The sequence below is a fragment of the Nasonia vitripennis genome, chromosome 2 (assembly GCF_009193385.2).
Source record: "Nasonia vitripennis strain AsymCx chromosome 2, Nvit_psr_1.1, whole genome shotgun sequence".
Classification (NCBI taxonomy): domain Eukaryota; kingdom Metazoa; phylum Arthropoda; class Insecta; order Hymenoptera; family Pteromalidae; genus Nasonia; species Nasonia vitripennis.
The window spans coordinates 34,699,887-34,722,028 of record NC_045758.1 but is presented as its reverse complement, the minus strand read 5'-3'; the positions used below and the strand labels follow the sequence as shown (position 1 = coordinate 34,722,028).

The 22,142-nt window shown below is 51.2% G+C and overlaps 3 protein-coding genes across 4 annotated transcripts in view; 1 reads left to right on the top strand and 2 right to left on the bottom strand.

Moving 5' to 3' along the window:
* Positions 1-22,142, bottom strand: part of LOC100118105 (laminin subunit alpha-2) — an 81,144-nt gene that overhangs the window by 53,986 nt on the left and 5,016 nt on the right. For both annotated transcript variants that reach the window (XM_031924214.2, XM_032597531.1), the window contains exons 2-3: positions 11,429-11,727; positions 435-677 (exon numbers count right to left, since the gene is read on the bottom strand). In XM_031924214.2, coding sequence (XP_031780074.1) covers positions 435-677; positions 11,429-11,727 — 542 coding nt within the window. The remainder of the gene's footprint in view (positions 1-434; positions 678-11,428; positions 11,728-22,142) is intronic.
* LOC103317900 (high choriolytic enzyme 1-like) lies at positions 7,731-9,463 on the bottom strand. The gene is made up of 4 exons (XM_008217995.4): positions 8,691-9,463; positions 8,487-8,621; positions 7,966-8,423; positions 7,731-7,898 (listed from the first exon to the last, which is right to left on the bottom strand). The coding sequence occupies exons 1-4, from the start codon at positions 8,797-8,799 to the stop codon at positions 7,767-7,769; spliced, it is 834 nt and encodes a 277-aa protein (XP_008216217.1). The 5' UTR covers positions 8,800-9,463; the 3' UTR covers positions 7,731-7,766.
* The window catches only part of LOC100118396, a 24,522-nt gene continuing 14,677 nt past the window's right edge, over positions 12,298-22,142 (top strand). The window contains exon 1 of the mRNA XM_032597575.1: positions 12,298-12,447. The gene's annotated coding sequence lies outside the window, so the exon portion shown is untranslated. The remainder of the gene's footprint in view (positions 12,448-22,142) is intronic.

Sequence of the window (22,142 nt, the reverse complement as noted above, 5' to 3'; positions counted from 1 at the left end):
TCATAAGCAGAAGCGGTCATCGGAGGCTTTTTGTAAGCTCGACCGGTAATGACCGAGCCAAAAGCGGAAGGCGAGTCGCGCGCGATTCCTAATACGGAGCTGAAACTGCAAGAAGCTGGATTGTTTATCCTCTCGTTACGAGATGGAAATTCTTTTTCACGCATGAGTCGATATTTTCGAAGCCAAATCGCACTCCCACCATAGCGGGCGGCGACTAATTAAAGGTCGCGAAAGAGAGCGCGAGACTTCTCTCGGCGAAATCGATGACAAAAACGGCGATCCCTACATTCCGGCCATGTACGGTGGAGCTGGCCGGGGGCCTTATAAGGGGCCCCGCGGATGCATTTGCCCGAGGGAGTAGGCTCTTTCTTTCTCTCTCTCTCTCTCTCTCTCGCGAGAAGGAAAATTCATGGAAAAGCCAAAATAATACTCGCCTCGCCGTTCTCCATGGGTGTCTGCCGGGAGTAAAAACTCGTGCAAATGACTTCATCGTCTTGGGTATAGCTCGGCTTTCCCAACACGGGCGGCATCGAGTAGCGCGTCCAGCATTCCTCGTCGGTCGGCGCGTAATACTGCCAGGCTTGGTACTTCTCGCCGTCGATCGATCTCTCGAGTATCCAGGCGGCCGGCCGGGGCGAGTTCGCGGCCTTCACTATCACGTACTCTATTTGGTACCTCTGAAACAAGCAAAATTCATTCCAATTAGTTTTTCGCCTCTAATAAGGGACTCTTCTACTACACTATACTCGTGAGAATCTTAACAAAGTGGAGCATCCGGTGCGCGCGCTCTCTCACGACTTTTCTCTTTGTCTCCCTTTTCTCGCGCTCCTTCGACGTCTTCGGCGAACACGGCGAGCTTTTTACTCGCCTTTTACACGGGAAAGTCCTTTTCCTCCTTTTAGCGCGCGAGCGCTACTCGGCTGGAACGAGCCGGATACAGGCGTATGGGAGCTTTTACGCGGATAGCGGCGAGCTTTACAGATAGCGTTCGGAGAGTCGCTCGGCGGGTTTTCCGAAAAATCGTAAACGCGCTACTTTGGGCAGCTCCTTATCGGTCGCGCGACGGATACCCGAGTCGCGAGTCTGCGCTACAAATTACGGTGCGCAAAGGTCAAGGCGGCTTAATGGTCTCGGGGGGCGAGGTCGACGGCTGCAGAAGCCGAAACTATGTCCTCGAGATCCTCGTCGCGGATAAGCTCGCGCCGAAGGAAGATCCGCCTGCGATACTCTCTTCTTGCTCTCTTTTTTTCATCGCTATCTCTCCGTCTTCTTCTTCTTCTTCTTCTTCTTCTTCTTCGAGGGAGTGAGGTCTTATTCTTTTCCCCGAAGTGACGCGAGATGCTCTCGGGATTAATTTTTCTGACTGGCGAATTGAATTAATAAAATTGACGCGAAATGTAATTTGAATTTCGAGCGCGAAGAAGAAGATGATGATAAGTCCGAAGGATTCAAGCGAGTACCCGATGGGCCTTTTCAATTCCGCTATCTTCGCGAAGCATCTCTCGCTCGCGCGTCAAAGAGGAGTTATTCAATTTACGCGGGCATTGTGCGCGGGAGGTACGTTCGTTCGTTCGTTCGTTTGTTTGTTTGTTTGTTTGGGCCGAGAAGTTGAAACGTGGGATCACGCTCTTTAATTCGCTTTTATTTAACGCGCGAGCTCTTGTGCGAGATTTATCGAAGTAAAACGAGATCGGGAGTCGCTGCAGCGAAATCTGCGGTCGTTTAAATAAGCGGATAATACCGTTCCGCGTTATTACGATAAACGTCGCGGCCGATGATTTATAATCGAGTAATGAGATTTTCTGCGTGCGGTTTCTCGCGATGACTCGCAACTGTACCGCGAGCTCGGAGAGAAGAGGAAAATTTAATTTTCGTTCGTATAGCCGCGCGTCGAGTGCAGGAACTGACTGACGGACGTTTCGATGAAAGGAGTTTCGATCAAATCCTCGAAGCAGGTCGACGACGTCGTAAACCGATGCGTCTAGCACTGCAGGCGTGTAAAAGATCAGGGTTACAGCGACGATCGAGGGCGGCTGTGACAGCATCAACGACTTCTGGTCGGCTGCCAGGTCCGCTCGTCTCTTCGATCGTCGTTGGAAGAGGAAGTGACGCCGGCTGGTGATTTTCCCGCGTCTGCTGCTGACGAGCAGGCTGTCTGACTCATAGTGGGGATTTTCGCCCGAGAATAGCCGGACAAGTGCGTCGTGTATTTATTTTTTCGAATTTCGAGCTCGCTCGTCGAGCTTTGATTTCTGAATGGGGCATAAATCTCGCAACGCGAGACTCTACGACACTCCTCTATTTCACGCGTGACGCTGTTGCCTCTTATCAAAGCGAAAAGAGAACACGCGTAGCAAACCTCCGCGCGCGCGCGCTAATTTTCTACAAATCCCCAACAATGCCCCCAACGGCGGCTGCGCAGCGAAACAAGAATGTAAGCAACCTCGTCGCAGTCGCTTTGACTTTCAAATCCTCCGCGCGGAACCGAGTCACTCGCGATCCGTCTGATTACAAATGCGGCTCTCGAGAAGTCTCTCTAAAGCGCGCTGCGGCGTAGTAGGGAATATCGCGATGTGGGTGCGCGCGGGCTGAGACGTCGGCGCGCGCAATCTCTATAACCGGCGTAACCGCTCGTTACCCCAAAGAATCGCCTTCATTATCCGAGAAAGTGCGCGAGTAAATCACGCTAAAGGAGGCGACTGCTGCTGCTGCACTGCAGTATAGGGTATGAAAAGGGAGAGGAGATACTACGTATACGCGTGTACACGTGCACCGGGTGGTCGCTTTGAGACGTCGATCTCCGCTTCGCGATACATAGCAGCACGCGTCGGGACGACCTCTTCTCTCTCTCTCTCTCGCGCGCGAGCGCAGTGCGGGGGATATTTGGGTTAAACCGCAGAAAGCGATTCTCGTTAGGACATTTTTCTGCGGCCGAGGATATTATTGTTGCTTTTTCGACACGGCTTTGTAGCGTTGCGTTGGTGAACATTTTCGCTCGTATTGTATTCCATTACGAATGAGGGACGGGTTTTGGGATGTCGGAAAAATCGCGCGTGATTTATCGCTTTTTCGGATAGCATCGGCGCGCGGTATTAATTTTCAGTAATACTAGATCTCAATTACTCGGGTATACGTGCCCATTGTTCACTGCTGGGATCATAATATATTATCTCCCATATGCTCTCTAGTACAATGCGGTTCTGAATAACGAATCGATGTTACACTTTGATACACATAAGCGTATTACGTTCCAGGTCAATTTTCGAATCCGTCATCGTTTTTTACGCAACGAGAATCTCCGGCGCCTCGTCGGTTTATACGCCAAAACGAGAACTCTCGCTCCTTTCTCGGGAGGCGCGGTAATGCACACGCAGACATGAGATAATGCGCGCCGAACAGGTACAATGTCGCGGACGTTCGCCCCGGGGGGGGGCTTCTTCTTTTCCCACGCACACTTGCCGCGTATAAGCTCAACGCTCGGCGATCAATTTATAACAGCGAATGCGTTTTTAACCGCAAGCTTTTCCCCGAAAAGTCCCCTATACTTGGAGTAACAAATACGTCAGCGCGCAGTATCAACACACGCGACAAATACCGCTGCATTTATTTAAAAAGCCAGCGTAACTCTATCCCTCCCTTACCGGCAATTAACACCCAAAGGAAAATAAGCAGGAGCAGCAGCAGCCGGCTGCGCTATTTTTAAATTCCCGCCGCGTCTCACGATGAAAAATCGTACACTCGCGCCAAATAATTGCCTCGCGATAAAAAGCCTCGCAAAAGCGCCGCGCTCCCGTGTGACGAAACGGCGTCGCTGCTGCGATTGCGTAATAAATTTCTTTTTTTTATCGCCCCGAGCGCGTAAAAATAGCGGCGGCGGCAACTGCTTCCGTCGTACAAAAAACTACACGCGTCGAGCTGTCTTCTCGCGCGCGAGAGAGGCTGTGCTGCAGTGTAATTTAGGGCTGTTTCGATCGGTTCTCGGGAAAATAATGCCGCGTCGCCGTTAAACATACAGTTAATTTTCGAAGCATCGACTCGCGGCGAGTACGTAGGAATTAAAAGATTATTACGCGTCAAGCAGCGCCGAGTGTTATTAAATTAGTCGCGTTGTTTTTGTTTCGGAGCCGGGCGAGAAAGGATGAGCGGGGAGATAAGTGCCACCTTCGAAATATCTCAATAATGAATCGAAAGAGAGAGAGAGAGAGAGAGAGACGGTGGTCGAGCGGCGGCGCGGATCACAAGGAATGCCGCGCGCAAATGAGTTAATAATTCATTAAATTGTTTCAACCGAAGGCTCCACAGCGTGCACATATCGAAGGAGAAAGCGCGTGTAATGATTTCGAAAATTACGTTACGCAAACTCGCACGCGGGTTTTATCGATGCAGCTTTTTATCATATTTGGCCAGCGAAATTATAACGCGCGTGCAATGAAGATAGCGCGCTCTAAACAAGGCTGCACGTATCGATAGTCCGGGAAGATCCGGGCAAGGAAGAAAGAGCAGGTACACACACGAGCGAAGCACAGGTGAGGGGCAAAAAGACGCTGCTCGTCGTCCGTGCAATTATTATACGATGCTGGGCGAGCGTGGGAATTGAATTACGAGCTAAATTTTCGTGACGTTCCGAGGCGTCGTCGTTCCGCAGCAAAAAAACTCGATGCGGCGTCAAGGGTGCAGAAAAAAAGGGCCACTTGAACTCCAGCGCGCTGTGACATTGACGGTGTTGTCGTGTAAACGGGCGGCGAGATAATGGGTCGTCGTCGGCGTCGGCTCGACTTTGCGGAAAAATTGCGCACTCGTAAAGATCTTATCGAAGATCAACCGTTATATCCCGCACACGCGCCGAAATCTGTTGGAGCACTCGGCAATTTGCTCGCGCTCTATATATAAACGCGCCTCTCGAGTCTCGGCCCTTTCGCCGTGGTAAAATTCGCGAGGACAAGACACAGCGCGGCGCGGCAGACAAATGCGCTAATAACGTAGCCCCTAACACCGTCGCCGAGCTGTTTCGCATTTTGGCTTAATTGGCGCTACTCCGAAAAATTCCGCGAAGCAGAGATCGTTATCTCACAGCCCTTTAATGCGAGAGCGCGCGCTTGTACGTGACAAAATGTGTATCGCTCTCGCGGTGCGAGCTTCGAATTAATCGCTGTTAATTCGATTGGCCGTAATGGCTTTGCGATTGAACGCAAGAAGTTTTATTGCCGTGAGAGATAAATTGCAGCCGTCGTGAGCGAAGAGAACACGAAGCAGATGCGCGCGTCTATAAGTAGCCTGCCAACATGCTCTCCACGCACAACAAAGCGGCTTCCCGAAAATCTCCAAATACGGCAATTAATTACCCCTTTCCAAAGCTCTCAGAGAATTCCCCGGAATTACGAGGCAAGAAAAATAGGTCACAGGCCCTCAACGATTTTAAACCCGGAAAAGCCGCAGAAGGCACATCGCGGGAGAAGCAGCGTTATTTATCTCTCTTTCTCTCGGCTCCCCTTGTTTCAACCGCGAGGCAATTATTCTTTCTCTCTCGAGTCAAATGGCAGCACAGCCGAAAACCGAAGAGGCCCGCGCTGCGTGCCGGGACGACTTCATCGACGACTAAAGTACTGAGCACGCGAGAGAGAGAGAGAGAGAGAAAAGAAACGAAAGGTGCCACTCAACTCCTTAATCCGCACGCGGCGGCGCAACGGACAATGCAGATTATTCTCTCTCCTCCTTTCTTCTCTCTTTCACAGCGGAGGAGGTATTTTCGAGTAATCCATTGTGTACAGAGGACTTTACGCGGACCGAAAAATCCGGGCCTTTTATACCCTGGCTGCAGCGCAGCCAGCTGAATATCCTCATTCCACGCTGGAGAGCGGCATTTCGAGTCTCTTTTTTCTCTGCTTTGCTCGCTCGCTTGCGCGTATAGGCAAGTTTACGTCTCTGGAGTGAAATTGTGCAGCAGCGAGCGCGCGGTGTGTACAATAGCTCTCGAGTGCGCCCTTTCGCTGCAGCCGAGAGCGAGCGGCGAGTCATCGCCGTACACGAATGACTTTTTGAAAAATACGCTAACTGAATACAAGTTCGATGCTGCTTTGACGCGTGAATCATCTCGCGAAAACGGTACGAGCTCTCCTCCTTGCGGTCTAAGGCTTATCGCGTGCTGCTGCGACAAAGTGAGGAGAGCGTGACTCCCGTCGTCATAATAATTTGTACTTAGTTCTCGCGCGGTTACGTTTAGCGCGAGACTGCATACCTCAAAGCCCAATTAGGCCCCCGACGACTGCAGCTCTTCTCGCGATCGCTTTAACGGAGTGATTATATACCCCGGCGAGGGATTGTATACTCGTAAACAGCGCTGATTAACGTCTTCGTCCCACTGAACTCGAAAAAGTAACGCGCGCCATTTCTCCTTTTACGCAACGCGAGGATGAGATCGTCGTCGTCGTCGTCGTCTTGTATGCGCGAACGCCCGTGTCCTCGAGAGTGCATAAACCATCGTACGCGCCATTAATAAAGCTACGGCGGCGGCGGCGGCGGGAAGCTCAAAGGACGCAAGAAAGCGCGCGATTTTGCGCGATGCGCAAGTTTATTATATACGTATACACGGGCATTACTTTCGTCTGTCGTCGGGCTCGTAAAATTAATAAGCGCGCAACGAGGCTCGTAAAGAGGCGCTTTTTCGTATTCCGAAAAATCAAAGTCCTCGCAGTGAAAAATCGTGAAATTCCAAGTAGCCCAGATCTACATTCTCGAAAGGTATAATTTTTCCAATTTCCTAGAAGCCGCACACGCGCTATAATGTAATCGCCGCAGGATTTTACTGTCTTGCGCGCATAAGCATATACCCGTGGCCGGAAATCTGAGTGAAGACGAGGCGCGAGATGTCCTGCGACTCGTAAAAATCAAGCGGCCCGCGGTTTTAGAGTCATTCTTATGTAAATAGCCGTCGTCGGTGTTTAAAGCCCGCTGGATTTACGATATATTCCTACTTTCGTTTTAGTGCTCGCGCGCGTTCATTAAAGGGCATACGCGGCGGGCTGCGCGCTAGCTTTGTTTGATTTCGAAGCCTCGCGGCTGCTCGAGCGAGGGGATATTTATTTACGCTCGGTTATAGCTCTAAATATTGTCCCTGGCAGGATCGATTGTTGTAATTGTGATGTTTGCTTTCGCGCTGCCGTCAATTTCGGAGCTACCTCTTCCGTTTTACGACGCCGTCGCCACGGGGGACCTTGGCGTGATGTGAGCTGTCATTTATTCGATTAGATCGCGAGGCGAATTTCGGTGATTTAAAAGTCCTCGTCAGCGCGCGGTGAGACATCCCCTTATCCGCCGATTAATATTACCGAAAGTATACACAAGAAACGAGCGGCGATTTTCCGTAAATCATAGCTGAAAACTTTCCAATCAATACGGCTCGTGTACAAGCTGGATTCCAGAAATACCGAAATCAATTCAGCACTTAACGAACAGGTCCAGAACCTGCTATCCGCATTATCCGTCAAATTAATATACTGGAAAAATAATTCACGTACTCCCCGCGGAGCCGTCGTCGTCTCCAAAAATTTATAGGACCTTCCGCTTTCCCTGGATTTACGTACATACGTTAAGCGGCTGATCAATATACGCCGTGAGCGGATTTTCGCGTTCGTTATATGCAGATGCGCCATGGGCAGCAGCATCAATTATGCTGGACTCGGCTATTTTCCCCCCGCAGCGCATCGATTAAGGCTGATTCAATTAGCGCAAGGTCGCTTCACTTGTTTTCTTTATTGCGACTGAAAGTTTTACAATGTTGTCCCCCAGTACCACTCCTTGTACTCCCGGATGGTACACTCCCAGTCGTAGAGCGTGTTGATCTTGTCGACGTCCTGGAAGCTCAGGTTGTTGTACGGCGAGCCCACCAGGACTCCGAAGATCTGCAAACACCAGAGTAAGACCAGGGATAACTCCAGAATCGCCATCGCCTCCGAGGCGCTGTCTCACCTTTGCCTTTATCGTCGGCTGCTCGACGTTCACCGAGTAGCGCTCATCGCTCAAATGCATGACGCTGTGGTAGTCGTAGGGCATAGCGTAGTCCGTGACGTTGGGTCGGTTGAGCTGCAGGTAGTGCCTCTTGGCTTCGGGTTTCACGTTGTCCCAGTAGATGGTGACCCAGGTATCGCGACCGGGATACTGCTGCTCGTCAGGAAAGCCCAGGACGTGCATGAGCTCGTGCATCGCCATCGGCGGGTCGAAGACGCACAGGTCGGGAAAGTTGGCGATGCTCACGTGATCCTCCCTCGCGGTAGGTCTGCCAGGTTTGGTGTAGCAGAACTCGGTTCCGTTGTTCTCGATCAGCAGGTATTCGCGATCGCGCTTCTCCTCGTAGTCGCGGAAGCGGATGCAGGTTTTGTTGTTGAACATCTCCATCATCTCGCGCAGAGTTTGCTCCGAGCCTGGAGCTGCGCGTCGCGATCGTTTTAGATTGTTATAGGAGATGGACGAGATGTGCACCACCTACTTACGGTAGTCCTGGGCGAAGAGAAACGGCACGACACCGTAGAACCATACCAGCTCGCGGTCTCTTCCGAATCGAAGGTCATTGCCGTAGAGCACGTCGTCCCTCGATTTGTACTTTGATAGCACCTTCTTTTTTATGGCTGAACGAAGGTAGTAGAGATTGTGGTTGGTTATCGTATCGACTACGGATAAAAATAAGGAACAACTACCTCTGAGTTCGTAATCCGTTAACGAGTCGTCCTTCCTGATCAGGTAGACCCTACGGCAGACTATCTCAACGAAGGTCACCCACAAGAGCGGTAGGATCCAAGGTAGCATTTTGCTCGAAACTGAGCATTGCGTCAGCTCGACTGAGCCAGGCACGCAGCACCGAGGAATGCATTCCGCTGGCAATAAACGCCAAACTGTGATTTGCAGAGGTACAAGCAACGTTCGTTTACGCGTAGATTAGGCGCTAATCTTTGGTAAACGCAGCCGCTGCAGCTCGAACACGCTCCTTCCTCAAAATATTCCGGAGCAATAAAGAATGTCTCGCAATGCTGCTGGTAGAACGTCGCTGGCCAAGAGTTAATAGCCAAGTCAAACAGAGCCCGCCCTCACAACGAGCCCATTCACCGGACAGACGGCTCCGCTTTCTTCCAGGTGGCGTCGCGACTGCTCGGATTTTATATTCCGAATACCTCGCGCGTTCCACTTCACCCATCTCGAGAAGCTTTTCTCACCCGCGGACGGCAAAAGAAGCCGGCTCGTCGTCATTACCTGGACGAGAGAGAGAGCTGAGAGCCTCGTTAAAACGGTTAGGGCCCGCGCAATTTGTTAGTATACGAGAGCTGCGTTTCGGGCCTCGCGCTCAGGTATATAATATCGGATTCCGAGAACTTCCTCCGAGAGAGAGAGAGAGAGAGAGCCTCCGAAACATCTCCTCTTCCTTCTTTTTCTTTCTCGTCATCGATCGGAATCGAACTGCGCGCGCGCGTTGTTGTTCCCTATCCGCTGCTTTCATCGCCCGATGATGCACCTTCTTCCGATTCCTGTTCTTCGATTGTGGTCGATACCCGAGTCCCGTAAACTCACAGCTCTCTGGAATGTATCCTCTGCGTGTTATGCAATGTTTTGGGGACATAGTAGTCGAATCGTTTTCATAAATCTACTCCGATCTCCGGCATTAGCATGACAATAACGGACAGTTATCCACATTATGCTCGCTGTACAGTCTCCGTGGAATATCGATTTCGTCTCGAGTGGCAGCTCTTGTTAACCGCTTGAAAAATTAACCAGCGGAAGGGGGAGCACTTTTTCACCATCGAAAACAGCATTTCCCGACGTTTCTCTCTCGCGCCTACGATTATTTTTAGGCTTGTCTTTCTCCGGAGGCGCGAGCGAGTGGCTCTTTGTCGGCGCGAGAGAGAGAGAGAGAGCGCCGGACAAGAGACACATAAATCGGAAGGGAGAAGAAGAAGAAGCACGGCTACAATGCGTCGGATTGGCCTAACGAAAGGAAACCGGAGAAATTTACGATTTTTTTGTCTCTCTCTCTCTCTCACGCCACGGGAGAAAGGTTTCGCTGCAGCAGCGTCTCTCGCGTCTCTCTCTCTCTCTCTCTCTCTTCATTTTTTACTCTGCTACGGCGTGTTATTTGTGCCTTTGGCCAGTTGTTTCGTATGTGGCTGTCTCCCTTCGCTCCGCGTGTACTCCGTCTTCTCCCCGATGTAAAGTACTAATCGACGGTACCTCCCCTAACATTTTATTCTTACACACTTTTAATCTCGCTTTTTACGCGCTCGCCTTTTCACGCTTTTATTAGTTTTCTTAACAGCCGCGCAGCAGTGGATCAAAGCGCTCTTCGCTCAAATAATCACTCGGATCGAGCGGGAGGAAAAAAACAACATTTTTCCAAGGCGACCCGACAATCGGGCGCGCGGGAGTTTATTTTCCCTCCAGCCTTCACTTAGCCCACTCCCTCAAAAAAGCAGCTTCGAATACAAATGCGCTTCCGCTTTTTTCGCTCCTTCTCGTAAGTGAAAAGGTCCACGCGCGCTGAAAGGGCCGCCCGGCGACAACCGCAGATGATGCGAAGGAGAAATCCGAGAGCGAGTGTGTGTGTGCGTGCAGCGCCAGGTAACCCGAGCGTACTTGTAATACTTGGATTTTTTCAAGCCGCGCGCAGTATTTTTAGAGGTTTCTCCTCGCGCGCAGGGAGCAGCGGCTCTTCTAAATGCGTATACTTGCGCGCAGTCTGTGTTGCAACGACATACTCCGTGAGAGAGAGAGAGAGAGAGAGAGTCAATTTGCTGCCGCCGCTGCTTTTTGAGCGACTGATTTATTTTTGTCGTGAATTTTTTTTTTCGGCCTCGTTTGATCGAGATTGTTCCTGGAACGCGCGTTGTTGTCAACTGCTGTACGCGAGATTTACATGCGCAGGGTTTGCGGCGCGCCGCGAAAGAGCGCGATAGGATCTATCGTATTTTCATTTGGCCTGCTTTCTTCTTCTCGCGGAAATTGCGCGACTCGTACTAAACTTACAAAATTTAATCAGATTCAAGCCTCGTTTGCGCACTGCGCTCCACATAAGCGACCTCGTCGCTCTCGCTTGTATTGCGCAGTCGGGACGGACACATTTTGCACAACTCGCAGGTGCAGACCGGAAGGGCGCAGCCTCCCCGCAATCTCGAAATCAGCCAGCTATAGCCATAAAATCGACGGACCCAATGAAGCGGTAGGGAGCAGCGGCGTCCGGCCACCCATGGCCGTTCGTTCATAAATCACGCAAACTCCAGAAAAAGCAGATCCCTCAAAAACCTCTCGACACCGCGGCCAAATTGTTTTCCCTCCTAGTGGAAGTAGAGATTTACGGTCGCAAATAATCTCGTATCTCTCGCAGCAGCAGCAGCTGCTGCAGCCCCCGTATATAGTTAGCTCGCGCGGGGGAGAAAGAAGGCGCTCTTACCTGTTTGAGGTCGAGGACGACGGTGACGTACTCGAACCGGTCGCCGCGAGCGAGGCTCGGACTCTGCCACCAGCGGCTGGGACTGGAATCCAGGGCCTGGTTGATGTTGTGCCGCTTGTGGGGGTCGGGGCTTCGCGAGTCGCAGACGGCGCAGCGCGACGACTCGGCCGGCTTGCAGAAGGTCTCGGGCCCGTCGTCACCGCAGGTCGCGTTCACGCTGATCTCCGCCTTGGCGGCGACGTTGAACACCGAGGGGAAGAGGCCGCCGTTCTTCAGGCTCTTGCTCATGCCGTACTGACCTGAAACCAGTGGAAAATTAAAGCGTTATGCGATTGAAAGTCGCGCGAAAAATGACGGATGCCTATTGGCTTCGCTCGTTCTAATCTCTTTTGCGCGCTCGGCGCCGTTAGTCGTTCGGCCGGAGGATTTATCGCGGCGTTTCGACGCCGTCGAGTGCAATCGTTGGTCAGGTGCGCCGGCGAAACAGGTTGCAACAACGAGAGCCGCGCGTGTACACAGCATATAGCGAAATTTCTATTTCACCGGGGATATTTATCGCGAGCTTCGTTCATCGTTCTCGCCGCCGTCGAGTGGCTCGTTTAGCGCTTTACTGCGCGGGACGCGAAATTCAGATCGCCGCGGTTTTCCGGTGCGAATAAACAATCCCTCCCGAAAGCCAGCTCTCATTGTTATCTCCTTCGCTGCAGCCCGATTCCCGTATGATTTGTAGCCCGAGATTCCGCGGGTACAACAACTCGCGCCGGCGCGAACACGAGACGCGGAGCTGTACAGCATGAGGAACTTGACCGCGAGAGAGAGAGAGAGAGAGAGAGAAAGGAGGGGAGAGAAACTGCACCGGCGCCGGGAACTTGCGGGGCAGTGTATGCGCCACGCTCTCGGCGATTAGTCAATATTCCATTCGACAGTTATTGCCTGCATCGAACGAGTCCGAGGTGTTCGAGGCCTGTGGGAGCTGAGGAGTTATGCGCATGCGGAGATCCGCGTCTGTTTGCGGCTCGGTGAGAAATTGTTTATATATTTACGGCGCCTGGCTCCCACCAAACCCATAGGCTCTCAACTTCGGAAGTTGTCGCGAAGAGTGACTCTTGAACTTGCGCGATTCCGAGAACAGCGTGTGGAATAATTCAATGCGTCGCGCGCGAAAGGTGCAACTCTGGCGCGGACACGTGTCGTGTCCGCAGGCGCCGCCGTTCCTTCTTTCGCCTCTTAGCCGTGTGTGCAGTGCGTATGAGCGTGTGACTGATGACTACAGAAATAACCCCCGAGCCATCCTGTTTGACGCGCACGTGTCCACGCGCGCGAGTAGCTCCGTGTCTCTTATTTCCATTGCCTCTTCGCCGCAGCGCTGGAGAGCACAACGTCGCGTATTGTATTCTCCCGAGCGTGAATGGAGAGCTGACGCTCCTGTGTTTTCCGTCGTTCTATACTAATTATTACCGAAAGCATCGCATCGCCTTTGATCCAGTGGACAATTGATCCGTAAAAATCGGGAGAAACACGTTTTCGCGGAGGCGTGTACACACGCGCAGGTACACGAGACCCCGAGCCATTGTTCCATACACGAGCGAGTATAACGCGGCGAGCATGCGCGCGCGCGCGCGCGCGGATTCATTTATTTCGCGGGATTAAAATGCCCCTCGAGCGCGCGGCGCGCTTGTCCTTGTATGGAAGCGCTGTCGCATTTGTTTCCGCCCACCTACAGCTTGTTAGCTCGCGCAAAAAACAAACGCACGGCCTGAGCCGCCGAAGCTTCAAAGTGCGTATAAATGCGCACGCCCATTTGTCAGCCGATAGTCCCCGACAGCCGTCCTGTATGGCTCCTGCGCTCTCTCATTAATATGCGTAAAATAAGCGTTTGGAAAATATCTCGAGCACGCGGCGATTTATAAATCAAATAAACGCAAGCCAGAGAGCCGTATCACTCGTCGGCCACGTAGCCACCCCCGTAAAGAGCGCAGAGGGCACTCGAAACTCGAAACTACAGTCGCAGCCTCGAACAGCAGTAGTCGGCGAGAAAATCCTTAAATAGTAACCCCGGCGACGTCACGCGCATCAAGTACCTCGTCGCGTTCGCGAGAAAGACGCGCCTAGTTCTAATTGCGTTGAGGGAGCGTACCTCCTCCTCTGCAGCTTCGAAGAAAGTCTCGTTTGCGCTGCTGCTGGCGCGCGACTCTGCGCGTCTATCAGTAGCGGATCTCTGCCCAAGAGAGAGAGAGAGAGAGAGAGAGAGACACGCTACGTAGAGGTAAGGGCCCACTTACGCTCGTGCACTACACGCCGCGATAAGCCGGCGACGGGGGTTGACTTGTGTGCTGCAGTTGTTGTCTCGGGCGGATCGTTTCCTGCACACGTCACTATGGTAGTGCGCGGGGCCCCCGGAAAACAATGAGCGGAGAGAATAGGATGATCATAACGACGTCGATACAGGGTGGGGCTCTCTCTCTCTCTCTCTCTCTCTCTCTCTCTCTCTCTATCTCTCTCCTCGTCATTACCGAGAGGCTTTTTTCCGCATTGCTCTTGCGAGAGCGTTTCGGAGGTTTAGGATAAATTGGGCTTGATAGAGCGATCGATCGGAGGCCCGAGACAATGAGCGAGGAGGCCCGCTGCTGATGGCTGATTATAAATACACGCATTGTGTGTCCGAGGCTAATTTCGCCTTGTAAGGGAATCGACTTGATTGGGGGCGTTTGTTGGAATTTTAGGAGCATCAACGCGAGATACACTTGACGCGATTAAGAGCCTCTTGTCGGCCTCTGAGCGCAAGTGCCTTCACGGTAATATCCGACGTCGTAAAAACGTCATCGCGAGTGTTGTCGCGGGCCATATAGCACGAGAGTGCTCGCACGTGGGAAAATCGCTGCACAGATCAGACGTGAAGAGGTCGAATTTTGGCAAGACGCTCGCGGTTGTTCCAGCGCGATAATCGATGCCTCTAAACGTGAAATAAATGGGACCTTCGAGCCCATAATCCCTCTCTCTCTCTCTCTCTCTCTCTCGTCTGATGGCGGCGGCAGCTCCCTTTTTAAAGCGCAGTACACGCGACGGCGCGAGGTTAGCGCTGCAGTCACAACAGCCGTAATTCACCGGCTTTTAGCTGCGCGCGACGATGAACATTCCGCGGCGGCGAGCGCGTAAAAGTCGATTCGCGTTATCCGCCTGGCTGGAGCTCTGTTCATCCGGACCCCTTGTGTTCCGCCGGGGGAGAGAGAAAAAGGCGCCGTCGCGCACTTGAGAGAGCGCAGGCTTTCTGCGTCCTCTGGGAAGCGAGCGAAATTTTTATAATTTTCACCGCAATCATGAGCGTATAACGCGCGACGAGGTTCTCCTTTTATTTCTTACGAAATCAACTGCCCGATAGAGCGAGTCCATCGCCATGAAAGTCCATACCAATAACCGGTCACTCCCCTCTCTCGACGGCTATTCGTATACAAACACACAAGAAGAAGATCCGCGCGCGAATCGCCATTTCTGGCCATAAAGCCAGTCTTATTAACAGATCGTCGCAATCTCTCGCGTTTCCAGGTATATGCTCAGCTCAGGATCGAGTTCTTGCGTCGCGCGCCTATAATCCTTAAAGGCCTCCTATAGTACTCGTCCTCCCATCCTCGTGCGCCGCCCACGTGCCAACTATGGTCAGGGAACTCTCTCGCGCGCGCGCACTACCGCAAAAAGCATTACACTCGCTCTGTCTTTGTTTGCCAAGAGCATACGCGCTCCATTAATTGCCTCCGAGCGCGGCTGGCCTCTCGTCCACCCACTCGGCGCGGCGGCGATAGCTTCCTCTTTTATTATTTTCCAGCGGGGCCTCTGCATATACTTTTACTCTCTCTCTCTCTCTCTCTCTCTCTCTCTCTCTCTCTCTCTTCGAGCTACTGCAGAGCGGAGGGCCGAAGGCAATTGATTTTTAATTTATGCGAGCGGCTCGTTATCAAAATTTCGCCCGCGAGATCGTATATCATCCGCCGGGGAGAATGAATGCGAGAGTGTACAGCAGGCTACCCGACACGAGGACCGGCGCGTATAACTTCTTTTTGTCGCTGCTGCGCCGTTGTTCCGGGATAATTGGCGAGAGAGAGAGAGAGGATGCTTCTGCTGCCGATGATGAAAGTTGCTCTCGCGTAAAATGACGGCTAACTGTTCTCAGTCGCGTATTCGGATTAACGGTAAGTTTTCCATTTAATTGAAGCCGCGCGGGTTATAGAGCGTCAATTAAACCGCGGGGATAATTCAGAGATAAGATCTCGCGAGTCGGCGCTCGTTAAACGATCGAGTGTCGCTCTACTATGCGCAACTACAACGCCGTTCTGAAAATCGCTGCTATGCATACGATATGCGCGAGAGCAAAGAGAGATTTATAAGAGGCTTGATGGATCTAATGAATATTTCAGCCGATCGTTCGCTCGATCCCCTGCGTGATTAATCGCGCTTGTTGCGCGTCATTTAATTTGCGCCTTCAGTCTCTCGGATATATTGTCCTTAACTCGTAATCGCTCTCCGCGCGCGGAAATCGAGAGGCGCGTATTAAGCTCGAATCTGTATTCATTAGAGATCGCTTGTGCGTTTGATGTACGAGACGCTTATTTACTTTCTCTCTCTTCCGTTTCATCGATCCGGCGAAAATCGTAAAATCCACAAGGATCGACGGCGTAGATCACGATATCTCGATCGAAGATATATCGGACGGCTCGTTAAACAAGATATTTAATCCGCTGTTTTGCAAGGATTTTTACAGCCCATTCAGCCAGCGTACCGCGCCTATATCTCTCCCGGCATTACTCAAGCGCCTGCCGATAACAGCTCTGCAAAAGGAAGTTATTCGAGTGCGCGCGTGGAAAAGTGTCTTGCGGTGCGAGAGAGAGAGAGAGGGAAAGCGCTTCAATAAAGCTCGGGCGCCGTATAAGGGGCTACCGAAGGTAAAATCGTGCGGACTAAAAAGCATTATGAGCGCACCGGTCGCGTGGTAATCGCCGCGTGCTCTCCCTCGAGATACGATCATTGCACAACGAGCAGTAGCAGCAGCGACTAGTGTCTTGTACGTACGATTATCCCTCGTCTGCAGCGAGCCGGAGAGCGCAGACTGGCTCGTGTGTGTGTGTGTGTTGTGTTCGGGGGGAAAAAAGAGGAAGTGCAGAAAATCACCGAGTATAGACGTGGTCATTAATCACCTACTACTAGCGTTATATGCGAAGACTCCTGCGCTCTACTGCTGAACGATCGCTTTCGACTTTGTTGTGTATACCGACGCGCGGGAGAATGAAAAAGCGCGAGCAATTCTTTCTATCTATATCGAAAGATCGCGTTCATATATTACGAGAATCGATCCCGGCTGTTATGCGCGCATAAGAAACAGGTTCCCTCCTATCTCTATGGCTGTGCTCGATCCACGCCATCTATTTTGTCGCCTTCGATAATCACACTGTCGGCAGTTCCATAATTACGAGCGTTATGTACAGCGCCCGCCGCGAGAAAATCCGCTCTACAATTTTATACCGTCATTATATGCGAATCTAGGGCTAATGCTCCGCGCGGCGCGGGTTGTTTTTGTGCCGCCGCGACTGTCTAACGCGAGAGCGCTATCGAAGGCTGGGCAATTTATGGGCCGCAAATAGCCGCAAAAAATTCTCATGGAAAACGCTGCCGTTTCGTCACTGCGCATTAATTCCACATTATAATACACTGCATCCAGTCTTCGTAGCTGTTCTTTCTATAACATCTCTCGTCTCGTCTCTCGAGGATCAAAAAATATATATGGATATATAAAAGTGTCATTTCCCGGAGACTTTTTTCCCTGCCGCCGTGCAATTACGTTCGGTGCCGTCCGATAATTACGGACCTCGTCTCCGAGAGGAGCTTCGCAAAAAAGAAGACGGGGCAGTGTCGGCGCGCAAAAAACAAGTGCTCGAAATTTCGACTTGCGCGCACCGAAATAATCGCGTGCGCGCAGTGCGAGAAAAAGGGACGCCTTCGCGTACGTTTTGTTTACACTGCTTATTGCAGTCGATGCGGTTTTTTTTTTCCTTCCGAGAAAACCATTATCAATCTGTGTTTATTCCCGTCGTTAAGCTGACGTTTCAAAGTGGCTGCAATTATACGCGTCTATGTTCGCGCATTAGCTGCCCTCGAAGAAAACTACTTACGGCTGTATAATGTGCATGTACGCGTAGTCGCAGATCGCGTAACCGAGTTACAAATTGCAACCGGCGCGAGCGAAAGCGAGCTCGTGTGCCGTAGTAGTATCTGAAAATTATAACGCTCGCGAAGTGAATATCGTCCCCCCGAGTTGAATGAATTGCGACTGCTTATATGAGACGCAGATCGTAATCAGGTGTCGCAGCCTATACTCCGATGTCAACGTCCGTCGAGACGAATCGAAAGACACGTACGACGAGGGAGAGATCCTTGAGCAGAAGAATTCGCGCCGCGTGTAATTTCGAATTAATACGACCGACAGAGCGGCGGCGGCGGCGGCGGCGGGAGATGCTTATCGGCGTCGTCTGTACGACGATCGTTTCCGCGGACTGACTTTCGCTCGTTTTAAGGAGCCGCCTCTCTTTACACGTGTTTATTTCAATGATAAGGTCTCCAGTGCCACTACGAGGATAAATGGATCGCGCTGAGAACGATCGGGTTCGACACACGTTTTCGCGCGCTGAATAATGCGAGAGATCGTTATTAATTGTATGCGAGAGTTTTCAGTGATTTATGCGCTAGAGACGACTGTAAATCAAAAGTTTGCGCGCACTGCGCGGCCTACTTAATTATATATACGCGTCGGTATACGTCGATTGAATCCTGTGCGAGGTGTCGGCTATATTTAAAAAGTCTCTTCCAGAAATACAAGCGCGCGCGCATAGTAGCAATCAGCGCGCGAGAAGGACTTTTTTGCCGGCGAGCCGAGCTTAAGTATATATTTGTGTTACCTAAAAACGAATATAGTGCGCGGGTATTTTTAGAAACACTCCGAAATTGAAGGTCTGACAGGAGAGTATGCCGTCGAGGTCTCGTGTTTCGCGCTTATTATACGCGCGGCGCACCGGAAATGAAACGAGCTCAACAGGACCGCCGCCGCTGCGAAGGACGAAAAGGGTGAGGAAGTTGCGCAGATGCGCGCAAGATCGCGTTTCGCAGTCGAGCGACGAGATTCGATTGAATTTCGGATGAATTGCGAGGCTGCGTTGCTTCGTTTTTGTTTGCACAGCTCTGAACTACTGTATAAACACAGCAGAGCCAAGAGTGTGGTCTGGAAAATCGGGGCGTTTTTCAGCACGCGCCCGCGAGCATCGTCATAAGCGAGAGCGCGGAGTCGGCAAAAACGTGGCAATTTTCAGCCGAAGAAAGAGAAGAAGCAGTGAGAAGGAGAAAAGACGAAGCACAAAGCTCGTCTTTCTGCCCTGCCCGTAATTACCGCGAGCGATCTTCACCTAATTGCAGTGTCCCTACCTAGCCTATTCACAGCACTTGGAAGTTCGCCTAGTTCCGGGTTCTCGGCACAGCAGCCAGCAGCAAAAGTCGTCGTATTTATTTTTTCGCGCCGCGCCGGGAGATTCAAATTCGCTTTCGCGCTGACCTCCGTGGAATAAAGTTCAGTTATAACTGTTCGGCTTTATTTTATTTTTTTTTTTTTTTTTTGAACTACAAAAGGAGAATGCGATGATTGTACAGCGCGTACCACCGGCATGATAAACTCTCGAGGAAAAGTGGCGAATGCGAACGATGAGACGGTTTCGCGTGTGCGCTGCTCAAACTCTCACGAGAGAGTCGAGAGGCAACAAATGCCATAAAAACGAACAATTTAAGGCAAACGGTTCACCGCATAGCACTGCAGTCGCGGAAAGAGTCGGAGCTGCGCGCAGATGCAGAAATAGCAGCCAAGTGATATATAATTGAGTCATCAAATACCGGGAAAATTGCTGGCTATTTTCCGCTTTCGGACGAAATAGCTGTAATTATTTACTTTCGTAAGTGCGGCGCGCACGGGGGGATGCGTAAATTAGCGGACCGTAAGCGCGGATCTTAATATCGCAAAATAATATCCGGTTACGCGGATTTACGGCTGACGATATTACTCGCGAATTAGCTTTATTTGACCCGACTCGCTGAATTTTTTAATTTCCCCGTCTCCGGCAATGAACGTTCGTTCTCTCTCGAGCATACACATCGTGCGCCCCCTCGTTATAAGCGTATAAACACAATCGCGAGCCATAATAGCCGCGCTCCCACACGCAGGTATAATACAGTGGCGATTCGATTGAGCTCTCCTCGTCGAACAGCCTCGAGAGACTTCCTACTGCTGTAGATCATCAGAGAGCCATTGGATTAAAGTCGAATGCGTCAACGGAATGTTTGTCCGGAGAAAAGAAGACGTCACGCCCACCGCGCCGTAAGAAGAAGGGATCAAGGCACTCTGCAGCTGACTCTGTCGAGCTCGTAAATCATTCCGAGATTCACACACACACACACACGCGCGTAACAACAAAGTAGCGCAATCAGCCAGTCTCTTATGTTTTGTGTTTACCTTCGGAAAAATCCTTCAAAATATCGATCGAAACAATAGGCTAATCGACTGGCTCGAGCGATTATTCCTTGCGCAAAAGGTGTATGTTTAATACCCAATTTCGAGGGCCGTATAAGGTGTGCGCAACTCACGAGAGCGATTTATTATCGAGTTGCGAGGTTCTTACCGAAAATTACCGAACACTTGTTTACTCGCCCGACGCGCTCTTATTAATAAATCATCGCGGGTGGGAAAAGCTCTTTCTCCGCGGTAAAAACGACTTTTTCCTCGAATTTCAATAATAACCTCCCGACGCGGCTGCCAGAGCGAATTATGCAGTAATAACGCCAGAATAAGGCGGCTCTCTCGCGAGAGGATCCATCTCAATTAAAAATTTGCCACGTAACTCACTCCTCGCGCTGCGGGTTATTTTCGAGGGCCTTTAATAAGTCGTTATAATCGTTGAGAAAATTCGGCGGCCTACTACTCGCGCGAAACAGGAAGCAATGAAAGATTAACAGGTCACGGGCTTGATACAGGCGCGAAACGAGAGCAATAAAAATTCGCGCCGAGTCCGAGTGAGCGAGAGAGAGAGAGAGAGAGGGAGACTCTCCGAAATCCGGCGTAAAAATAACATTACATTATTTTAAGAGAGTTAGCGCGTCGCTCTCTTTCTCCTCGTCTTCTTCCTGTCCCTTTCCCTGTGTGCCCCTCTCTCGCGCTCTACCTTGAGCTTTTTTGCTGCTCCGTTCTTAACTCTAGTTTGAGGCTCGGTTTACGTAATTTTTCTCAAGAGATTCAATTTTCCTCCTCGATCGCGTACGTTTTCGGCAATTTCGATTAAATTAATTACGCTGCGTATACACAGAGACAAGAACGGGCTCCTCCTTACGCAAGAGGCAGCACAGCAGACTTTCTTTTAGCACATTTTTAGCGCGTTACGATCGCGCATAAGCGCAGTAATTGGGAAAGTCCGCGGTAATTGGTGGCTTTCGCGCGTGTGTCTAAAAATTTGTTCGCGCCAATTATCAGCGATTTGTCTTTACGCAACGAACCAGTCTCGAGATTATCGTCGAGTCATTATACATACGAAATCACACATATCAGTCAGCTTCTATAATTAAAAGGAAATCAAGGAGTCAACACAGAGAACCGTCCGCGTCTCACCCACATCGAACGCCATTCTTAATTCTCTCGCTCCTCGCCTCTTCTCTCCTTCTCGTTCATTCAAGAACGCGATCCTATGTCACAGGCGCGCGCGCGCGCGCGCGAGCCTCGCCGGGGGCCAAACTGCATTAGCCTCACAGCGCCGACATTATTATATCCCAAAAGCGCCGCTTCGCGCGCAAGAGAGAGAGAGAGAGAGGAAAAAAAGCGGAGAGCGAAGAAGAAGAGTAGGTGATGGCAGTGAAATTGGCCAAATCGACCTCGCCATTGTCTGCAGAAGCGCAAGCGCTCGTGGGATAGAGAGCAGATAGAGTTTGTAATATAGGCACACACAGGCAGTGTGTTGTAGTAGACGAGCCGCGGCGTTGCCTATGCGTGGCTCTGGAGGTGATTTATTTTATTCGTTAATGAGTGTTATTAGAGGAGAGGGCCTATTGCCGATAATTATTCGCCTGTCTCGCTGGGTTAACATTTGTGTTTACGAGCGGTGTAAATAATGTACTTGATTGGACGCCAGCACTCGCGCGCTCTCTCTCTCTCTCTCTCTCTCTCTTTCTCACAGACAGATGAAGGTTGGCATTACCGATGTGCCGCGTGAAGTGGATATTGTGCATGTCGTCATTGCGCGATACGTTGTTTGCATTCTTCGAACCCCTTGCGCGCGCCTATTTGATTCCGTAAAAGGCAAGTCATCCATAAAACGAGAATCACGAAATATTCCTAATCGCGCCCCATCGGAACGCTGAACCAACACCGGGAACGGGACCTCCCTCCGCTTAATCAAACAAACTCCGGCCGATTATTCGGCAGAGCAAAAGAAAAAATCCAACAGGTAGCCGCGCGCGTCCCTTATACGCAAGAGTTAGAGTGCAGGGGCCCCATAAAGAAGAAGCCCCGCGGTGTCTCGTAATATTCCTCCTTCCGACAGTGTCACCCGCCTCTCTTTCTCGGTCCTACACACACTCGCACAGAGGCCTCGGCATTACGAGAGCCGTGGCAAAGCCGCAGAGCGAAACAATGGAAGCAAAACGA

Bases quoted from the DNA above. Each gene is read 5' to 3' on its own strand.
- LOC103317900 (XM_008217995.4), bottom strand. From the start codon at position 8,799: ATGCTACCTTGGATCCTACCGCTCTTGTGGGTGACCTTCGTTGAGATA. The intron at 8,424-8,486 runs GTAAGTAGGTGG...CGCGACGCGCAG, and splicing joins TCTCTTCGCCCAGGACTACC to CTCCAGGCTCGGAGCAAACT. The intron at 7,899-7,965 runs GTGAGACAGCGC...TGGTGTTTGCAG, and splicing joins AGCCGACGATAAAGGCAAAG to ATCTTCGGAGTCCTGGTGGG.